The 20,171-nt window shown below is 29.0% G+C and overlaps 1 protein-coding gene across 1 annotated transcript in view; it reads left to right on the top strand.

The window, feature by feature from the left end:
* LOC127240942 (putative late blight resistance protein homolog R1B-16) overlaps positions 1-11,097 on the top strand; it is a 46,281-nt gene extending 35,184 nt beyond the window's left edge. The window contains exon 2 of the mRNA XM_051259813.1: positions 8,148-11,097. Within this exon, the coding sequence (XP_051115770.1) occupies positions 8,148-10,303 (2,156 nt within the window). The 3' untranslated portion in view covers positions 10,304-11,097. The remainder of the gene's footprint in view (positions 1-8,147) is intronic.
* The last annotated feature ends 9,074 nt before the right edge of the window (positions 11,098-20,171 follow it).

The following is a 20,171-nucleotide window of genomic DNA, read 5'->3' as shown; positions in this document are numbered from 1 at the left end:
TTTTACGGATATTTGGACAATAATATAATGATCCATCGGTCTAAATCCTTGAGTTCTTTACTGCTTGTTTTGTTCAATATTGGCAAACTGAAGAACACTTGAATTGCGCTTCCAGTATACTATTATTCTACTGCATATTCATGTCAATCTATTTGTATTTTCGCGAGTGTAAAATCAACATCAGTGTATTTTTGGACACAAACTATTAAATAAGTATAAATTAAATATTTCAAACATTACATATCACTATAGATATAAATAAATATTAGTTTTTAAAACGATCAATTTAAGCAGATTCGGGATGAAGTCAAATCTGTGAAGTTTAATAAAAAATTTTGAAAAAGGGTACTAAGAAAAACGCTTAGCCAATGATTGACTTCAGAAATGAACTCACGAATTAAATCATTGATTGCATGTTTTATCATATTAAATCGATTGATAAATTGATTATAAAAGTCGACACAAGCCAAACTTCCAATGTTTCCTTATTGAATTATTAATTAAGGTATGACCTTTAAATAATTCTCTAGTTGAAGAAATAATTTGTGTACGACTATGAATTTAAATTTCTCAATTGCATTAAACCCTTAAAAAAAACCCAACTATGATTCTCTAAGTCCTATACAATATTATCAAAATCATATCGTAAATTTCAAAAGATGATTCGTAAGCATCTTGTAGTCACTATATTGAACCATCACACAATCACAGATGCAATAATTCAATTGCCTATAGATTATCAACTCAATCTAAATATCCGACCACAATAAAAGATTAAAAAAATAAGCCAAGACACTCTTCGATGGAATTTTACGAATACACTGAGCAAATTTTGCTCTGTTTTGCCTCTGGCCTTTTATTGCATGCTTGCCTTAAACTTTACCTAAACAAAATAATTAAAAATCTATTCAATGTATAAATTTATACATATCAAAAGTTTATGAAAAATATAATCTATCAATTCACTTGATGAGAACTTGTTGGTCTTGAAATTCACTACAAACCAAGTTTAGAGAATAAGTTTTTATCATCAATTTAAGCAAATATGTATGTGAAAAATAAATTTATTTGGGTACATTATACAACATTTTAGCTCCAAATTATATAAAATATCATATGAAAAAACTATTTCATCATTCAACACTGATTATATATATATATATATATTATATACACAAACATATAAACCATAAACTATAAAACATATTCAATTACATTCTATACACACACATATATTATAGCGTGTTTGATTTGTGTTCCAAATATGAATTAACACTATTCAATACGGACAGTCTATAATAAATTTTTATTTATTTTTATTTTATAAAACATCAAATCAAAATAATATTTAAATCGAAACGCAAATAAAAAATCATTTTTCAATCAGAACCGAACAAACATATAAAAATAACATGTCTATAAATATATTTATTTTGGAACCAAATAAACTTATTAAACAATGTTATAAACTATTAAACATTCATCCAAATTAGAACTGAATTGTCTTTTCTTCGAAGACGTCGAACCACTAGAGATGATAGAGGTTGAAGATGGCTAACTACCTCTCGCCTAATCGACTATACACATAAATACATAATGGAGAATCACCCCCAAAAATTCACTTGCATCCATCTTCAACTTGGCATCCATTCTTATTCTTCTTCTTTTTTTTTTTTTTTGTTTTTTATATGACGTGGGAACCCGTGAGGCGTCGGGGTCTGAACCCATGACTTATCCTTACAGTACTTGGCATCCATTCTTCTTGAGTTGGCTCACCATGCAATCTGAGATGATCAATATTCTTTGGCTTGACGGTCTTTGATTATTTTGGGGCATGTCTTGTCCTGTTCAACTTGATCCACATAATTTTTATTGGTTTCAATAGTAATTAAAAACAATCTTTAATGAACTTATTGTTTGATAGGACTATTTATTAAATAGGTACCAATATTTGGTTTGATTATATTTTATCGTAACATATCATTAATTTATTATAATTATTTTTAAATCAATTATTGATGAAAGGTACAAGGGACTTCTAAAATAAATGTAGAAGTAATTAAAGATAAGTTAGTACCATACAAAATTAATCACTCTTAATTTAACTATTACTTCCTCTGTCCCGGGTCAGATGACCCATTTGGTTAAGGATATGGTATTTTAGTTAGCATAAATTAGTAAGTTATTAATAATAAATTATGATATTACTTTATTATTTTTTATATTAGTGTTGTTGGTATTTTAATTATTTTTAACATTATATCTCAATAAAATATATACAATTACTACAAAAAGTTGAAATTTAGCTACATTAAAATTCGCAGCAATATGTACTTAATTCATAGCAAAAATATTTTTGCGATGAAACTTATTTCGTTGCCTATAGTGTGTTAGTAAGGGGTTTTGGCACAAATATGACTATGGTAACAAAAAATGAGTTTTTTTATTTCAATGAAGGTTAAGAAACAAGATATAGCTACGAAAATATAATTATGTAGATAAAGTTTTTTTACTGTAAAAATAAAATTCATAACAAAAGAATTTTAGCAACAAAATATGCATAATTTTTTTAGCCAAATGGTTTTAGTTATGAAAAATAATTTTGTAACTGAACCCTTTTGCCATGAAAATAGAATTTTCTAACAAAATATTTTTAGCGACGAAATTAATTTTGTACTAAATGATTTAGTTTTAGCGATAAATTAAATTTTGTCGCTAAATGAGACGTTTTAATTAAAAAAAATATTTCGTAATTAAAAATATTGTAGCTAATTAGATTTTTTTTTTTTAGCGAATATGAATATTATTTTGTACATAATAACATTTCATATAATACAAACAAATAAAAATATATTTATTTATTATTGCCACAAATTAGTTTTATAAAAAATATAGAGATTTAAAGGTAAATAAAAAATATTTGTTAATAGATGAGAGTGATAAAAAAAATGTTTTGAGTGGTGTAAGAGATTAGAAATTTAGGGGGTGTATTCATTTGAGATTTCATTGGATTGTTTTGAATTTTAAAAAATCTATAGATTTATGTAGATTAGAAAGTGCACGGAGTCCATGCAGAGTTTGATGGATTTTATTAATTAATTTAAATGGATTCTTATAGATTTCATTGGATTTTTTTTTATGAATTTATATGGATTTTTTTATGAATTTATATAGATTTTGTAGAATTGTAAAAAATATATATTTTTTTTTATTGATTTATATAATTGTATAAACTTATGTAACACAAAGTTTACAAATATAATATATTTATTATATTTTATTATATTTTATAAAATATAAGTAATATTAATAAATAATATATAATTATTAACGATATAAAAATATTGTAACATATATAATGCTACTATTTTCTATATTATATTTTAAATTTTATAATTTTTATTATATTATCATTCAATATATCAATTTATTTTTATATTTTTTGTTAGTTATTATTATTATTCTTATGTAATAAATTTTGTAAAAAATTAATGTATAAATTACAAAATTAATATATCACACACATTCATTATTTTTATATTATATGCACAATTCCTTATACTTAAAAAAATATCCCTTCAAAAGATTTCACAAAACAATCACACCAAAAATAAAAAATTGCATTTACAATTTTTCATAAGAAATAAAATTAAAAAGTAAGAAGTAAATAAATATAACTAGCGGTTTATATTTAGTTAATTATACCGACAATACAGTGTATTCTATAATAATAAAAAAAACAGTAATACATATTTATTATGATAATAGTAATTTCCAAATATTATATTTATAATATAAAATACATATTTTGAAAAAAAGTTGATAATAATTTCTTAATATATTTTATTTTTAAATTATTACTTTTTTATTAAATATTTAAATTGATATTAATAAATATTACCATATTCTTTATCACTTATATATTGTCAACAACAACAATAATAAATAATAATAATAATAATAATAATAATAATAATAATAATAATTTTAATAATCCATCCAAATCTCTAGTTATCATGAGAGATTTTCTCATGTACAAATTTTTCATAATTGTCCGTTAAAATCCAATAAAATCCATAGAAAGATAAAGATAAAAGAAAAAAAATACAAGAAACATAAAGATAAAAAAAGATATAAGCTGAAAATTTGTGTTGTTGGCTGAGGATACTTCTTCATCCTTATTTCCTGGCTTTTATACGGTAGAAACTTCACTTCTATAATTTCTGCCATTAATGAAGATTATTTACACAACTGTAACTTCCATAACTTTCATGTCCTTTTAATAATTTGACCTCTTAACCGCGGAAACCCTTTAACTCATGAATGATCCCTCATTTAAAAGTCATAACTTGTGGAACTCTAAGCTCCTTGAATGGTTGGTAAGAGCGTATACAATAAACAAAATTTAGAGATATCACTATATTGTGTGAGGCTTTTAATTTCAAATTTCAACAAAAAAATAAAATAAAAAATCACACAATAGAACAGATCTGAAAATTCAGAAAGTAAAGCAGCAACCATGTTATCTGGTGGTAGAGAAACCAAGCCCAAGTCATTAAAATTCATCTAATCCATTTTTATTTTAGTTTTTAAAGTGAATTGTGTCAGATGACACGTAAGAATTAGAGGCAGTTTTTTTCTAATGACTATTGCACTTGCTCTAACGGTTGAAGAAAGCCCTAGTTCAATATTTCATCACTAGGCTTCTTTAATGATGTCCTCCACCCGGACACTATATCCTCTGGGCTCAACCAACTTGGGCTCATCTCTTCGCTCGGGCTACTAGTCCTCTTCTTATTTTTGGATTTTTTCTTCAATTTATATTTTTGGAAACAATACATATATAAACAGTAAATTGCACAAATGTAGCTTATACGGATACGAAGCTTCCAACCACTGAAGCGAGACAGTCTCACAATGGTATAGCCATTCAAGTCCGATGCACAATGAGGTCAGCCGAGCTCGAGTGACGTTGATGCACTCCTGCCGCTGAAGCAAGGAGGGAGATCTATGTCCATAATAAAGGATGCAGTGAAGCGAGCTAGCTAAGAGTTATAACAATTCCAACTAGGGCGTCTCGGACCTTTTTGGGACTTATAGGCTCTATCAATACATGATTAAAATGTATTTTCAAAATTAGTTATGTCTGAACAATATCAATTTGAGAAAAGAAGATGAAAGACAGTCTGCCGAAAGTTCAAAAATCGAGAAAGACTGAAGGAGGGTAAAAGAGATAAGAGAGAAAGTGAGACAGACTTGGTCTGAAAAATTTGGAAAGATAGCCTGGTTAAGAAGAAAGAGATAGAAAAAAAATATATAATTAGAGTTTAAAATTTAATTTGAAAATTAAATAGAATAATTATAAAAAAAAATATATAAACTAAAAGTTAAAATTTAATTTTAAAAATTGAATAATAATAATTTAAAATATAGACCCTTAAGGGCCTGTTGTTTCTGAGCCGCCCTGGTCCAACAGGCTGTAACAAGTTAACCGTCCAAGTGACAAATTATATAGTGATAACAACCTATCTCTAAAAGCATTTTAACTGTTGTTTCAACTACTCAACCACCATCTTTGATTTCTCTATAAATAGGATCCGATTTCTCATTGTAAAATATGTTTACTTCTTAAGTATTAATGTGATATACTATTAATCCGTTCTTTTAGTTTTCAAGAGCTCCGAACTATGAAGAGTTTTCTTTAGTTTAGAGGAGGTCAGAGGACCAATGGAGTTTTCTCCACTCCTGACCACCTTAAGTACTACTCTTTCAGACAGATTTAGTGCTTTCATTTATTATTTTTATTTACTGTTTTGTAATGTAGATTTATAGTTTCCAGTAGTATTAATGAAATATCATTTTCTTGTTCACTTCGATTTTCACTCAAAAACCCAAGTTTGTAATTGATCGCTTAAGTCTTGATTCTTGATGAATTGTGGAAAGAAGATAGAAGGAGCATACAATCACATTGTTATAACATAGAGTGGGTAGTTCGTGACAACTAAGTACACAAGAGCCTCTTTGACCTTCTTAGCAATAATTCATTAGACATAGGTGCTTGTCTATCGGGTCACAAAAATGTTTAGTGACAATGATTTTTTTGTAAATAATGTTCTTAATTGGGTGTCGCTTAAGCGTCATTGTAACACCCCTAAAGTCAAGTACTAGTCGAGTCAAGAATCTAATTTAAATGAGCAAGTACGATCACACATTTTACTTCTGTCATTTTATAATATATATGTTTTGATATTTCACCTTTATCATCCCTTATTTTATTTAGGAAAATCTAGTTATTTAGGATGGACAAGTCACTCACCAACACCTCTTATCCATCCTACCATCAAATATATTACAACTCACATGCATTCTTACTATTAGTCATTGCTCGCTCACTTTCACACTATATATACCGCTTACTTACAGCCCGTCCACTCCGCTCACTCTTATCCTCACTACACTCACCACTAAGTAACCCCCGCTCCTCTCTATTTCACCGCTCTACTTACACTTTATTCCTTTATGTACTTCACTTATTTTTTACTGTTTTTCTTGCTCAAGCGAGCCTTAATTGCTTTTACTGCTCAACCAGACTCAACTGGAAGTATTATATATATATATATTTAAAATTTATTTACAAATTCTATTTAAAATTATTTGTTATTCTCTACCGTAAACCATGTGTGGCATCATGGTCACAAATTCACTCCTCACTTTTTTAATATTATTTTTAATTAATATATATGTTGATTTATTTTGAATTATTCATTTATTAAAATTTATATAGGTAAATATTTAAAAGTTAAAATATAATATTATATAAAAATATTATTATACAATAAAAATATATAAAAATATGTATAAATAAATAAATTATTTATATATTGTTTATATATATTATTGCATAATGGAAATATATATAAATGAATAAATTATTGTGGATTTATAGTATAGTAAAGATAATGAATTGAATTTGATTTACTATAATATAAATTATTTGAATGTTAAAATAAATATGATAGGGATGAGAGACATAAAAGATATAATGAAGTAGAGTAATGACTATAACAGGTGCTCTTATATAGCTTTGATACTTAAAGTTAAGGTTCTTTAATCGATTACCATACAACAAAATGTTGTTTTCTAGCAAAAATAAATAAATAAATCAACACTTCATTTGTTTTGTTTTAACCTATTTTTCATTTCAAAAGTAACTCAGAAAAAAAAAAAAAAAAAAATTAACTTGAAATAAAAATAAAAATCTAAAAAACACCACCCTAACAAACGCAAAATAAATTTGTTAATTAGATGAGAATCTTCTACCTCGATCAATTCCTTTTCGCCCATGCCTAATAACCAAATATGCTTTTGCAGCTAGTGGCATTAAAGCATGCTTTTGCAGCTAGTGGCATTAAAGTATGTTATAATAATTGCTTCATATCGTAATTGTCATTACAAAAAAGAAAAATTCAGTTTGGATCTGTATATACAAAGAAGACTGAACCAAACCAGTAACTGTTTCTTCAATATTTGTGCAAAAATATATCCATATTAGCTGCGGATTTCAGTTTCTTCAGCAGTTTGTAAGAATCGAGAGATGGCTGTAGCTGCTTATGCATCATTGGTTTCTCTTTCTCATGTCCTCGACAACGTTCATTACCGTGCTGAGCTTCGTCGCCTTCAGGTCGACATAAAAAAGATTAAATCTCTCCAAGAAGGTGTCAATTTCTTGTTGGAGTTCCTTGAAAAGAACCATAGAAGCAAAAGCCAGAAGGCTGAAGATCTTTGGAAGCAAATATCAGAAGTTAGTTTGGAGATGGAAGAAATTTTTGACTTACATGTTGTGAGTCAACTTCAGAAGGAATCTCAGGGAGAAAGTAGTGATCATATGGGCGCGAGATCATTCGATGAAGATTTGGACACTATGATCCAAAAGGTTGACTACATCAAGCGAGAGCTATCGATGGTTGAAGAGGTCGTGGTTGGACAACAAACCAGAGCTTCTGTTCCTGCTGGCGGTTCTTCAACAGCTGCATCCATTCTTGGAAAGAATATTATTGTGGGACTTGAGGAACACGTGATCAGGATTAAGGGTGAGCTAGCTAGATATGACGACAATCTCCAAATCATCCCAATTGTCGGCATGGGAGGTATTGGCAAAACTACTCTTGCTAAAAAAGTTTATGAAGATAAGTATTCCATGGAACGCTTTGATGTGCGCATTTGGATTACAATTTCTCAGGAGTATAGCGTCGACGAGATCCTCCTTGGTCTTATCAATGACGGAAAAGTAGAAAGACATGGTGGAAATTCAGATGGGCCTGGGGAAATATTGCGCAAGAAACTCTATGGCAGAAGATACTTAATTGTAATGGATGACATATGGACTCTTCAAGCTTGGTATGATTTAAGGAGGTTCTTTCCGGACAATGGGAATGGAAGTCGAATTATTGTGACCACTAGGCTATCACAAGTGGCTGCTTCATTGGGCTCTCATGACCCTTATCCGATGACATTTCTTGACACAAATACAAGTTGGAGTTTATTTTGCCAAACTGTATTCGGAGAAGAAAAATTTTCACATCCAGAATTGGAGCAAATCGGAAGAGTGATTGTAGAGAATTGTAGAGGGCTTCCTTTGCAAATTACTGTTATAGGAGGACTACTTGCAAAGTCTGGCATGAATAAAGAATATTGGGAATCAGTTGAGGAAAATGTAAGTTCCTTTGGAAATGCAAGCGATGGCGAGCATTGTTTGAATATATTACTCTTGAGTTATAATAATCTGCCTATATATCTCAAGCCGTGTTTTCTCTACATGAGAACTTTTCGCGAAGATGCTCAAATTGAAGTCTCCAATCTAATCCGATCATGGGTTGATGAAGGTTTCATAAAGATAAAAAATGATAAACGTTTGGAAGAACTTGGTGAGGAATACTTCAAAGATCTTCTCGATAGAAATCTACTCTTTGTGCGTGAAAGAGATGTACTCACGGGGGAATTAGAAAAATGCGGCATCCATGATCTTTTGCGAGACCTATGCATTAGTGTATCCAAAAAAGAGGACTTTTTGTGCTCTCCTAGAGTAAAAGACATCGACATAAGATATTGGAATAGAGTGTGCTTCCTATGCGGCGGCTCAGCAGTAGAAGAAGAAAGAAGAAATCTTCTTGCACTTGATGTCATTCCTCCATCAGCTTCACAAGAAAATCCCCCGGTTTGTGGTGACTGTAAAGTGACATATTCACGTACGAAGGGACTAAGATTGGTCATGGCCCTCGAAGCAGTTGGTAGTGTTCATGATACACTTGTGCAGCACACTAAATTACGGTGTGTCCGTGTTAACTTTGATTTCTCTCCAAATTTTATTGCTCCTTCAATTCTACATTTTCTTTGGAACCTGCAGAGTCTGATATTCCCTTATTCATCTTCGGTAGTTTTACCATCTGAAATATGGCATATGCCGCAACTTAGAATTATTGACTTCAAGGATGTGGTGTTGCCGAAGCCTTATCTTGCTCATGTGGGAGAGAAAGATATCTTCATTCTGAAGAACCTGCACACCCTTCACTGTGCAACGAATTTTGAGCTCACCGATGAGATTCTTGGTGGAATTCCTAATCTGAAGGTACTAGGAATAACGTATGATAAGCGTATGAGAGAGTTGGATACTTGTTTGTGTAATCTTGGCAGATTACAGAAACTTGAAAGACTAACTGTCGAAAAGACATTGCAGAACATCGGCTTTCCAAATTCACTCAAATTACTGCTTATGAGGAAATGCAGAATTCCTTGGAGTGGTATGTCAGTGGTTGGTTCATTGCCTAATCTCGAAGTTCTTGTGTTGTGGTATACTGCAGAGGGCTCTGAGTGGAATCCAACTGAAGGGGAATTTCGTCGATTAAAAACATTGTGGATTGTTGGTAGTGATTTAGTAGCTTGGAGAGCTGATCGATACCACTATCCGGTGCTTGAGATGCTTGGACTTTTTAAAGTACCTTCGTTGGAAGAAATCCCTTCAGGTGTTGGAGATATACCGACACTGCGTGAAATTCATTTGACAAATTGCAGTAAGTCTGCTGTGGATTCGGCATACCAGATATTAGAGGAACAACAGAGTGTGGGAAATGATATACTCAAGGTGGATGTCTCTGATGATTCCGATGATTCCGATATAGATGACACAGATGAAGATGAGGTGTCTGAAGACAAAGATGAAAATGAAGACGACGAATCTGAAGCTGAAGACACAGAGAAAGATGAAGATGAAGATGAAGAGGAAAATGAAGGTAATGAGTCTGCCTGACTGATTGCCGTAAGGACAGAAGAAGAAGAAGATGATGATGGTATGTATATATATATATCCAAGGTACTTTTAATTTGAGGAGTTGTCATAATTGTTTTGTGGCTTCTAACTTGCTAAATCGATTTCTTCTAGCTTGAATTTGGTAACATTACAAGAAAATATCATTTTTGTAACAAAGTTTTTTCGTCCCTAAATTTACTTTTTTCATTATTAATGATATTAGAGACGGAATTAGGGATTGAATGATGTTAGCTAAGTAAACTTTAGGGACGAAATTTCGTTACAAATATACTATTTTTTGTAGTGTAATAAGAATTCAAGTGTTGAAGAAAGATTTCCAGAAATTATTCGGTAATATGTAGTCGAAAGCTTTAAAGGTTTTGGCAATGAGGAGAAATATTGCTCGGTACCATTTGCAAGTGGTACTTCATTTTTCTCTAAACCAAAGACATTATTGTTATATGTGTGGATGATTTACTTAATGTCTATCTTCGTTTCCTTGTAATTACCATTTGCATCTATCATCCGTTTTTGTTTTTGTTTTTGTTTTTTTCTTTAGCTTATGATTTAATTAAGTAGCTTAGAAATATTTACTTATTTACCTTCAGTTGTTCAGTATAATTTAAATTACGGTCGATTTCATATATATATATATATATAGTGAAAAACCCGAGATTGCAGGGCTGTAACTAATCCAAACTAGATGACTAAATTAATTCTTGTTTTGTGCATTGTTTTGTTGTGTTCTTCGCAATACTTACATAACAATACATGCATAGAGTTGATACAATTTAATTAGGTTCTATATATATATATATAAAAGGATTCGGTAAGTAGAAGAGATGAGATTAACATCTTATATTCAAGAACAAATTTATAACAATAGCCACTGTAAATTTCTTTTCGTGTCCATGTGCAAGTTTCGTCGTGTGATGGCGTATATCTCCTTGCATATGAAAAAAAGTGTTGGTTGTAGATAATAAAAAAATATGAAGAAGATGCGTGCTTAAGCTTTTATATTAGGCAATCATTTACATCATTTAGCCCGAGCCTCACGGACTTCCTAGAATTGTTTGATGAGAACTGGATTCTAGTGTGTGTTCTAAATTTATTTATTTTCTTTCACTATGAACTCAATTTGGTATTTGTAGTTTTGTTTGGAGTGATATTAATTGTTAGGGAATGAGTTTTGGTTTTTATTTTTGTTCTTTTCAATTTGGCCTGATTGGACAAAATTGCAATTACAATAATTACAATTTGGTTCAATCGGGCTAATTTGCGAAAATAGATTTTTTTTTTTTGTTTTTTTTTTTAAATATTATGTTGCCACATCATTGTAGGAAAAATGCCACCAAGCAAAATTTCTTCCACAAATCTCATTTTGAGTCCCTATTATGACAAGTCGAAACTTGACTATAAAATCCTTAGGGGTGTTTGGCAAATAGCTTTTTTTTTTTTTAAGAGCTTTTAGCTTATTGAACAACTTTTAGCTGTTTGACCAGTCAAAAAACTAATTTAGGTATTTGGTAAATTATCTTTTTGAAATAGCTTTTTGGACCCAAAAAGCTAATTTCTGAAAAGCTAACTTACCCAACGTTTTGAAATAGCTTTTTCTGTAAAAAACATTTTTATTCCTTGTATGCCCTTCAAAATTTATTATACATTTTACACAAATAAATATATTTTTTATTATATTAGAATATTTTATTATAATATAGTTTTACTTTTATAAATTTAAAATAATTAATTTTTATATATAAATTATTTTAATTGTAAAATATATAAATTTATTAAAATCAACATAAAATATAAAATATTAATATTAATAATTTATTTTTATATTAAAATTACATTATATAAATTTCATACTAAAAATAAATTAAATAAATTAAATTTATTGAAAATTATAAATATAATGAACTAATCGATAACTAACATAATAAATATATACACGAAAAAATTATTATTTTATATTTTACATCATTTTTAATAGAAAAAACTGTTTATATATTTTAATAAAAATATATTATTTTTTAAATCTAACTCTAATAAAAATAAATACTTTTATAACACTTTTACAATTTTCAATAACTAATAACAAAAAATTTTAAATATTCTAAACTCAAAAGAACATAATTGAATATATTAGAAACAAAAATAAAATAGAAATGTCCTCAATTGTCATTTTATGTATAAACAACTAATATCAAACAGTTGTTTTATCAAACATTTTAATACAAACAGCTAATCGAATCAGCTAGTCAAACTAGTTAATTGAGCTATCAGCTAATTAAATCAGGTAACAACTAACAGCTATTAGCTAATTGCCAAACACGCCCTAAGGCTTTTGCTCGAACACTTGTGTCACTTTTATATGGTGTGTGAATGCATATTATATATATATATATATATATATCAATGAGTAATTTTCATCAGCATAGCTCATTTGAATCTCTTGTTATGACAAATCGAAACTTCACTTCAAAAGATAAAGGCTTGTATTTGGGTACCTAGAATCTTTGTAGGCTATTAATATGTTTCATCAATTTGTACATATTGAAAGAAAATTCCACTCAAAAAACTCATTTTTAGTCCTAATTATGACAACTTAGAACTTTACTAAAAACAAGAAGGCTTGTGCGGAACGTATAAGGTACTGAATTGGAAAAATCAGCACCGTGCTGATTTTTTAAATCATCACCCGTAATATATATAAATAACACAATTTTATTATACACAATACATGTTGTGTATAAGAATTACATGTGATGTTGCTTCGTAATTATAGTGTGTTGTATAACATTATGTAGTGTGCTGAAATTAATTAGTATTTGTGTTGTATAAGACCATAGCATGTGCTGTCAGTTCATATGTTGTATTTATATTGTTGGTTCATAATTACAAATGTGTTTTATAACAGTACGTGGTGTGCTGAAATCAAGCATTGATTGTGTTGTACAAGACTATAGCATGTGCTGTTAGTTAGTGTTGTTAGTTCATGTGTTGTATTTGTATTATATGAATGCAGACGGTGTGCGGCCGATAGTAACACCGTTTGTTGCGGTGTATTGTCAGCACAGTGTTGAATTTTGAAATCCGCCGCCGGCTTGTGCATACACACATGTATCACTTTTTGGATGGTGTTTGAGTTCCTATATATTTTTCAGGATGTGCGTACATTTCATCGCTTTATACATATTAAAAAATTTATTCAAAAAGCTCATTTTGTGTTCTACTTACGATGAGTCGAAATTTTACTAGAAAATATAATGGCTTGGGCATGCGCACACACTAGTCTCACTTTTTGGGCGGCATTTTAGTACCTAAATTTTTTTCTAGATATGAGCATTTTTACTCAACTTATATAGAATGAAATAAAATTTAATTCAAAAAGGTCATTTTAGAGCCTTGGTTACAATGAGTCACAATTTCGCTCGAAAGGTGAAAGTTTGTGCACACAAATTTACGTCGCTTTTGGAGTGGCTAGACTCGATATGAGTAAGTTTCATCAACCTATACATATTCAAACAAAACTCCATGCATGAATTTCATTTCATGACCTAATCGGGTGTTTGGCAATAATTAGTTGATAGCTTATTCAATTAGTAGGTAGTTGTTAGCTGATTAAATTAGTTGATTTGACTAGTTAAATGTTTGTACCAAAATATTTGATAAATAGCGGTTTGATATTAGTCATTTAAAGGTACAATAACAATTAAAGATATTTTATATATTTTTAAAAATATTAAGTTGCATCATTTTGGTGCATAGAATTTTTTAGAATTTTTATTATTTAGGTACAATAACTTCACACTTTTATAGATAAAATTGCCACTGAAATTTGAAATACTCCCTCCGTCCCGAAATTAAGTATCCATTTGCTTTTTGCACGTAATTTTAGAAATATTAATATTATATTAGAATATAGTATGAATAAAATAGAAATGACTAAAATAACCTTATTACTATGTGTGATATAAAGGTAATGACATTTGTGTAATATATTGTAAGTTGTAAAGGTATTTGTAATGTTAGGTAGATAGTACAGTTGCTAAAAAAGGAAATAGATACTTTGTTATGGGACGGACTAAAATAAAAAAATGAATACTTTGTTATGAGACGGAGAGAGTATATGAAAGAAAAGCAGAGAATAAATAACTTCAAATTTTAAATAATAATAATAATAATAATATCCCTTTACTGTTATAAAAACAAAACAAAAAATAAAGAGAAAAAAATATAGATGGAGCACATGCAGGTGTAAATGATCTCTGCCCTCTTATTAAAATTAATCTGAATATAATTATTAATTTCAACTAACTCGTTGGCCTGCCTATTAATAAAACTGTCAAACAATAAACAAAAGTAACGACGTGTCTATGGATCCGCGGCCCTGTCCTCCTCAGTGGCCTCTAATATACTCGCTCCTAGTACAATTGTGTGCTCATTTGAATTTTAAAAAAAAAATAGATAAAAATAAAAAAATTTATTTTTTTAGTAAAAAAAAAAATAGAAAAATAGTATTATTTCACTAAAAGATGAAACATGAATAAATTTGAATAATAAAAAAAAAAAATTTGGATGACAGTGTGAATAATTGTGTATATATATAATATAACTGAATATATATAGTGTGTATGCATATGTAAGATATAAATAATTATGTTGCGGTGATAGCTCAGGTGGAAGAGCATCAAACTAAAAGTTTTTTTTTTAATGGGCAACTAATTATTTAATGGGGATAGAAAATAATTATTTAATGGGATTTTTATTTTTTATTTTTGAATTATATTACAAGAACTCTTAAATGTGTTTAGAACATATCTAAACATACTTTATTTTTTGGGTTGTATGCACAATTAGTAAAAATTTAATAGTTTAAATGTGATATTTTAAATAAAAAATAATTATGTTGTTAAAATTTTTTGTTGTTGGAAGCCTAATCCAATATGTCCCATGATAATATTGAAAGAGTTTGTTCACTCCTTAGCCCGGCTTATCGAATTTAGCCCAATTCTTTTAGCTCTTATCCAAACACAAACCTATAAAGCCTATACCATTTTACTCTAACTCCAATTCTTTGTTCATTTATGTGTCTAGCTCAATTTGTATATTTGTTTACGATGTTTGATTTGCAAAGTTCAACGATCCAGGATATAAATTCACAACAATAGTATTCGAGTCTGACTACCGATTGTGATATTTTAATTTTTTTATTCGAGTTTGGTTGAACTCGACCCGTGGTAAAAGATCATCTCCCTTTACTTTTTTGGTATATTATTTTTCTTGAAGAAAATGTGGTTCATAATATGTTGAAACTTTCGGTATTTAATTGGCTATGGATTCTTGATGATTGGTTAATAATCTTGAAATATATTGATGTTTCTTTGATTTTTTTGTGAAGTTTTTGGAATTATGTCTTGATCCTTTGATTGTTTGTTCCTTGGTTTGTTGATAGTCTTATGAAAATTTTTAGTAGTGCTATCCAATTATTTGCAGTAATGAATGTTTAATTATTTATATATATATATATGTATGTTTTAATTTTCTTTGTCAAATAAAAAATTACATGATTGATATTAGTGAAATATGTCTAAAAGGAATGTAATATAATAAAATAGAATTTTTTTAACAATATTTTTTTGTCTCTAAATTCACCTTTTCCGATACTACTGACATTAGGACGGAAATTCCGTCCCTAAAGTTTACATAGCTAATGTCATATGTCCCTAATTTTTGTTATAAATATGTTATTTTTTTGTAGTGATTTATAATTAGATGATAATTAAGAATATAATTGATTTAATTGCATTATATAATTTATTGGTTAAAATGTATATGTTGGATTCTTGTTTTTTGTATACTACGTGGTTGGTTCAGTCATTCCTCCACATGTTCTTTGTGAATAATAAAATTTGTTATGTGTATAAATCAAATTGCTTGTTTCTATAGGAAAATTAGTTAAAAATGGGCATGTGTTCCTAAAATAAAACTAATTGTGAAAATATAGAAATACATTAATGTTTGTTGTTTGATTTCTATGTGATTAATTTCTTGTATTCTTTGATTGATATTTCTGAATAAATTTGATTGTTAGTTAGCATTATGTGGATTATCTTTGTAATGTGTTTCCTTCAGTGTTCTGTGTAATATAAATTGACATGAATCTTTAAGACCATGTGTATTATTTGGATTGTATGTTATTTTTTATGGTCTAGTAGTTTTTGTATGATTAAAGCATAGTGTCTCAAATTGATTGTTGTCTATGTGACTATTTGATGTGTATTCTTTCTTAGTATACCGCGAGGTTAGGCTTTGTGGTTGTGTTATCGGTATTCTTAGTGATAGTGTTCGGCCTTTTTTGAGTACTATGTGGTGCTCCGAACTAGAAGTTTAGTGCTTTGTGTTCCTCCCAAATTGTTGAGTGTTCTTTCTGGTTAGAATATTCTAAGTGAATATGTCTCTAGAGATCTTAGCGATAGTGGTCAATCAATCTTAATGCTTAGGCCGTAGGACTTTGTGCTTAGTACGTAAAGGTGTGTGCTAGAGCCGTAGAGTTTAATGCCTAAGATATTTATGAGTGTCTAGAGTTGAGTGTTCTTTAGTTAACGTCAAATAAGGTGGAGCTCATGTTATGAAATTCTAAGTTTTGTATTCCGCTTGTGATTACTTTCCATTGTGAATACAATGTGTTGCTGGATTGTGTGGTAGCTTGTGTGCTCACTTAGAATCTGTAGGTTCATTGTGTTAAATTTGTTTAAACTTGCTTGTGTACTTATTTTTTGTAGTAAATGTGTGTACTACGTGTTAGGTTGATGTGTGATCAATCTAGGTGCATGTTAGGATTTATGTGTTCTACATGTGATATGTTTAGTCTACATAACATTTGTTCGTAGATTTATATAAATATATATTTGAGATTTTGTTAAAATCATGACCAAAATAGGTGAAGTATATTGAAAAATTTGATTGTTCAAAATCTAACCTAATAAGTCTCTCGATAATATTGAAAGAGTTGCACACTGCTTAGTCCGACCCACCCAACTCGGCCCAATTCCTTTAGCCCTTAATCCAAACCCAAATCCAAAACTAAAGGCCAAAGAATATTACCCCAAGCCTAATTTTTAGACCATTTATGTGCTAACACAATTCGTATATTTGTTTTCGAGGTTTGATCGGATAAAATTTTCCACTCGAAAATTTTTCAAACTTCTTTGCAAATAATGGATTGAATACAAAAAAATAAAATAAAAGTAAAAATAAAACAAAAAAAAAATGTTGAAATGAAAAAATTGTTGATTAGATAAATAAATTACATGGGATAAGCTTATTAGTAAAAATGCAAGGAATCAAACGAAATAAGACTAAACTAAAGATAAGCATGCTTATTTGGGAGTGTTCCCCCTCCTCTCTTGCTCTTCCTTTATCAATTTTATAGAATTAGGTCTTTTATCTCCTTTGACATCGGAATTCTCGATTTTCAATGTCTATAAGAGGCGGTTGGTAAAGAGAATGGAATTACAAAAAAAAATAATAGTAGAGAATATGATTGAAAAAAAATATAAATTCAGTAGAGAATGGTTTTCAATTATATTGTTTAGTAAAACAGATAATTAAGTTGAAAAATGTAAAAAAAAAAATACAACTATCTAGATAGATTGATTAAGAATAAATGATTATTGAACAAGAGAAAGTTTTGCCGAGCGAGAATACATGAATAAATATTTTTGGTGATTTTTTTAAAAAAATAATAAATTAGATATGACATTTTCTAGGATCGGATTTTAGTGTAATTTTTTTAAAAAATAAATAAATAAAAATTAAAGACTTGGGTAATAAATTAAATGTGATATGTTGTAAGATTGAATAATATAGTTTCAAAATAAATTATAAAAATTAAATAGTACAAAAAAGTTAAAAGTAAATAAATATACTGCGTCAATATCCATTTATCTCTATTTTCTGGATATGGAAAAGAAATAAAATGATTTATTTATCGACTTTAATTTCTCTAATTCAAATATAAAAAAATGCTATGAATTCCTTATAACAAACGAGGGGCGTTTGGTACAGAGAATTAAATTGGAAAGAAATAGAAGTAGAGAATGAAATTGCAAATAAAAAGGAATTGAGCAGAGAACAGAATTAATTTACTTGTTTGGTAAAATAAAGAATGTAAAAAAAAAATAATTAATCGAAAAAAAAAATTTAACAAATGAAAATTCATGAAAAAATATTTTTGGTGATTTTTTTTAAAAAAAATTATAAAAAATAAATACTTAAATAATAAATTAGATATAATTTATTTGTAAAATTGAAATAGTATAATTTAAAAATATATATAAAAATTAAATAGTACAAAAAAAAAAATTAAACATTATACTGTATCATTTCTCTCTATTACTCTGAATATGAGAGAGAAATGAAAATATATAAATAAAAATAGATAGTTGCGCTACAATCCAACAAAATAAATGGAAACATTTCTATTTCCTGCCATCAATTTTCTATAACAAACATACACTTCATCTTGGCATTAAATGTTATTAACATCACATTGTTGCGCTTCGATCCAACTAAATACCCTTTAAAGTCATTAATAGTCACATATTGTGGTCTGATTTTATTTTTTTGTCTGAGACATTAGAACTGAGAAACGACCTTAATGTCATATATTGTAAAATAAAATAATATATTTTACAGAAAATTTTAACCTTTGCAATTCTTTTTGAATGTTAGAGTTTTGGAATTTTGATTTGGAAAATCATACAATTTTGAACTAGGAAAATATTTGATATAATATTGTAGACATTAAAAATATATGTCTAAATTCAATTAAATATCAAATATTTTGGAAGAAAATAAAATTTCAATAAAATAAATATTTGATATTTAATTATGCACATATATTAATTTTTGTACAATAAAAATCAATCATTAATGCAAAATCTTCTTAAAATGGAAGATATCGTACAAATATTACATACATAAATAGAGCCATAATGAATTTGACAGCAATAAAGGAAGTATATAAATTAATATCTTCTGAAAAACACAATGATATAAAGATTTTGGCAAGAAAGGAAGGCGCGCAATCAAATCCTTCGGGAATGGAAAACAGCATCTGATGGAAAAGGAAAAATTATAAAATCTTCATGTTGGCCAATCAAGACGCGCCATGTGGCACCATTAAAAAAGGAAGTCAAGGCCACCCCTTCCCTATAAATAGGAGCCATGGTCAGTTCATTTGACACACCGGAGTTACATTGAGGATTCAAGAAAATGGTAAGTCTCTAAACTTTCTCTGTATTGTTCTTCATGTTCTTCATGTCCTTCGAAGTGTTCTTCATCGAAAAGTTACCGATTTGGACAAATGATCCAATATTAGTTGACGAATCGATGAAGTTAACGTTCTTCATCGTATGTCCAAGTCGGAGGAATGATCAAAGCTTCCAAATCCGTTGAGGAATTCATTAAAACCAAGCGAAGGTCTCCAAAGTTCCTCTCAAAACTTCGAGATGTTCATCGCGTTATTCAACAAAGCATCAACTAAGCCCTCTTCAATCCAAAAGTCAAAGGGACACGCCGCCAAAAGTATTATGGAGCACCAAATCCACCTCTTCAGGGATCAAAGCTCCAAAAGCCGTCGAAGAATTTATCAAAGCCAAGGAAAAGCATCCAAAGTTCATCACAAAGCTTCAAGGTGTTTATTGCGTTCTTCAACAAAGCATCAAGCAGGCCCTCTTCGATTCAAAAGTCAAAGGGACATGCCGCCAAAAGTGTTATGGAGCACCAAATCCACCTCATCATGGATCAAAGCTCCAAAAGCCGTCGAAGAATTCATCAAAGCCAAGAAAAAGCATCCAAA

Source organism: Andrographis paniculata, unplaced genomic scaffold (genome assembly GCF_009805555.1).
Source record: "Andrographis paniculata isolate CXL003 unplaced genomic scaffold, ASM980555v1 Contig80END, whole genome shotgun sequence".
Classification (NCBI taxonomy): Eukaryota; Viridiplantae; Streptophyta; class Magnoliopsida; order Lamiales; family Acanthaceae; genus Andrographis; species Andrographis paniculata.
The sequence above is the reverse complement of the archived record's forward strand: the minus strand, read 5'-3'. Positions and strand labels throughout refer to the sequence as shown.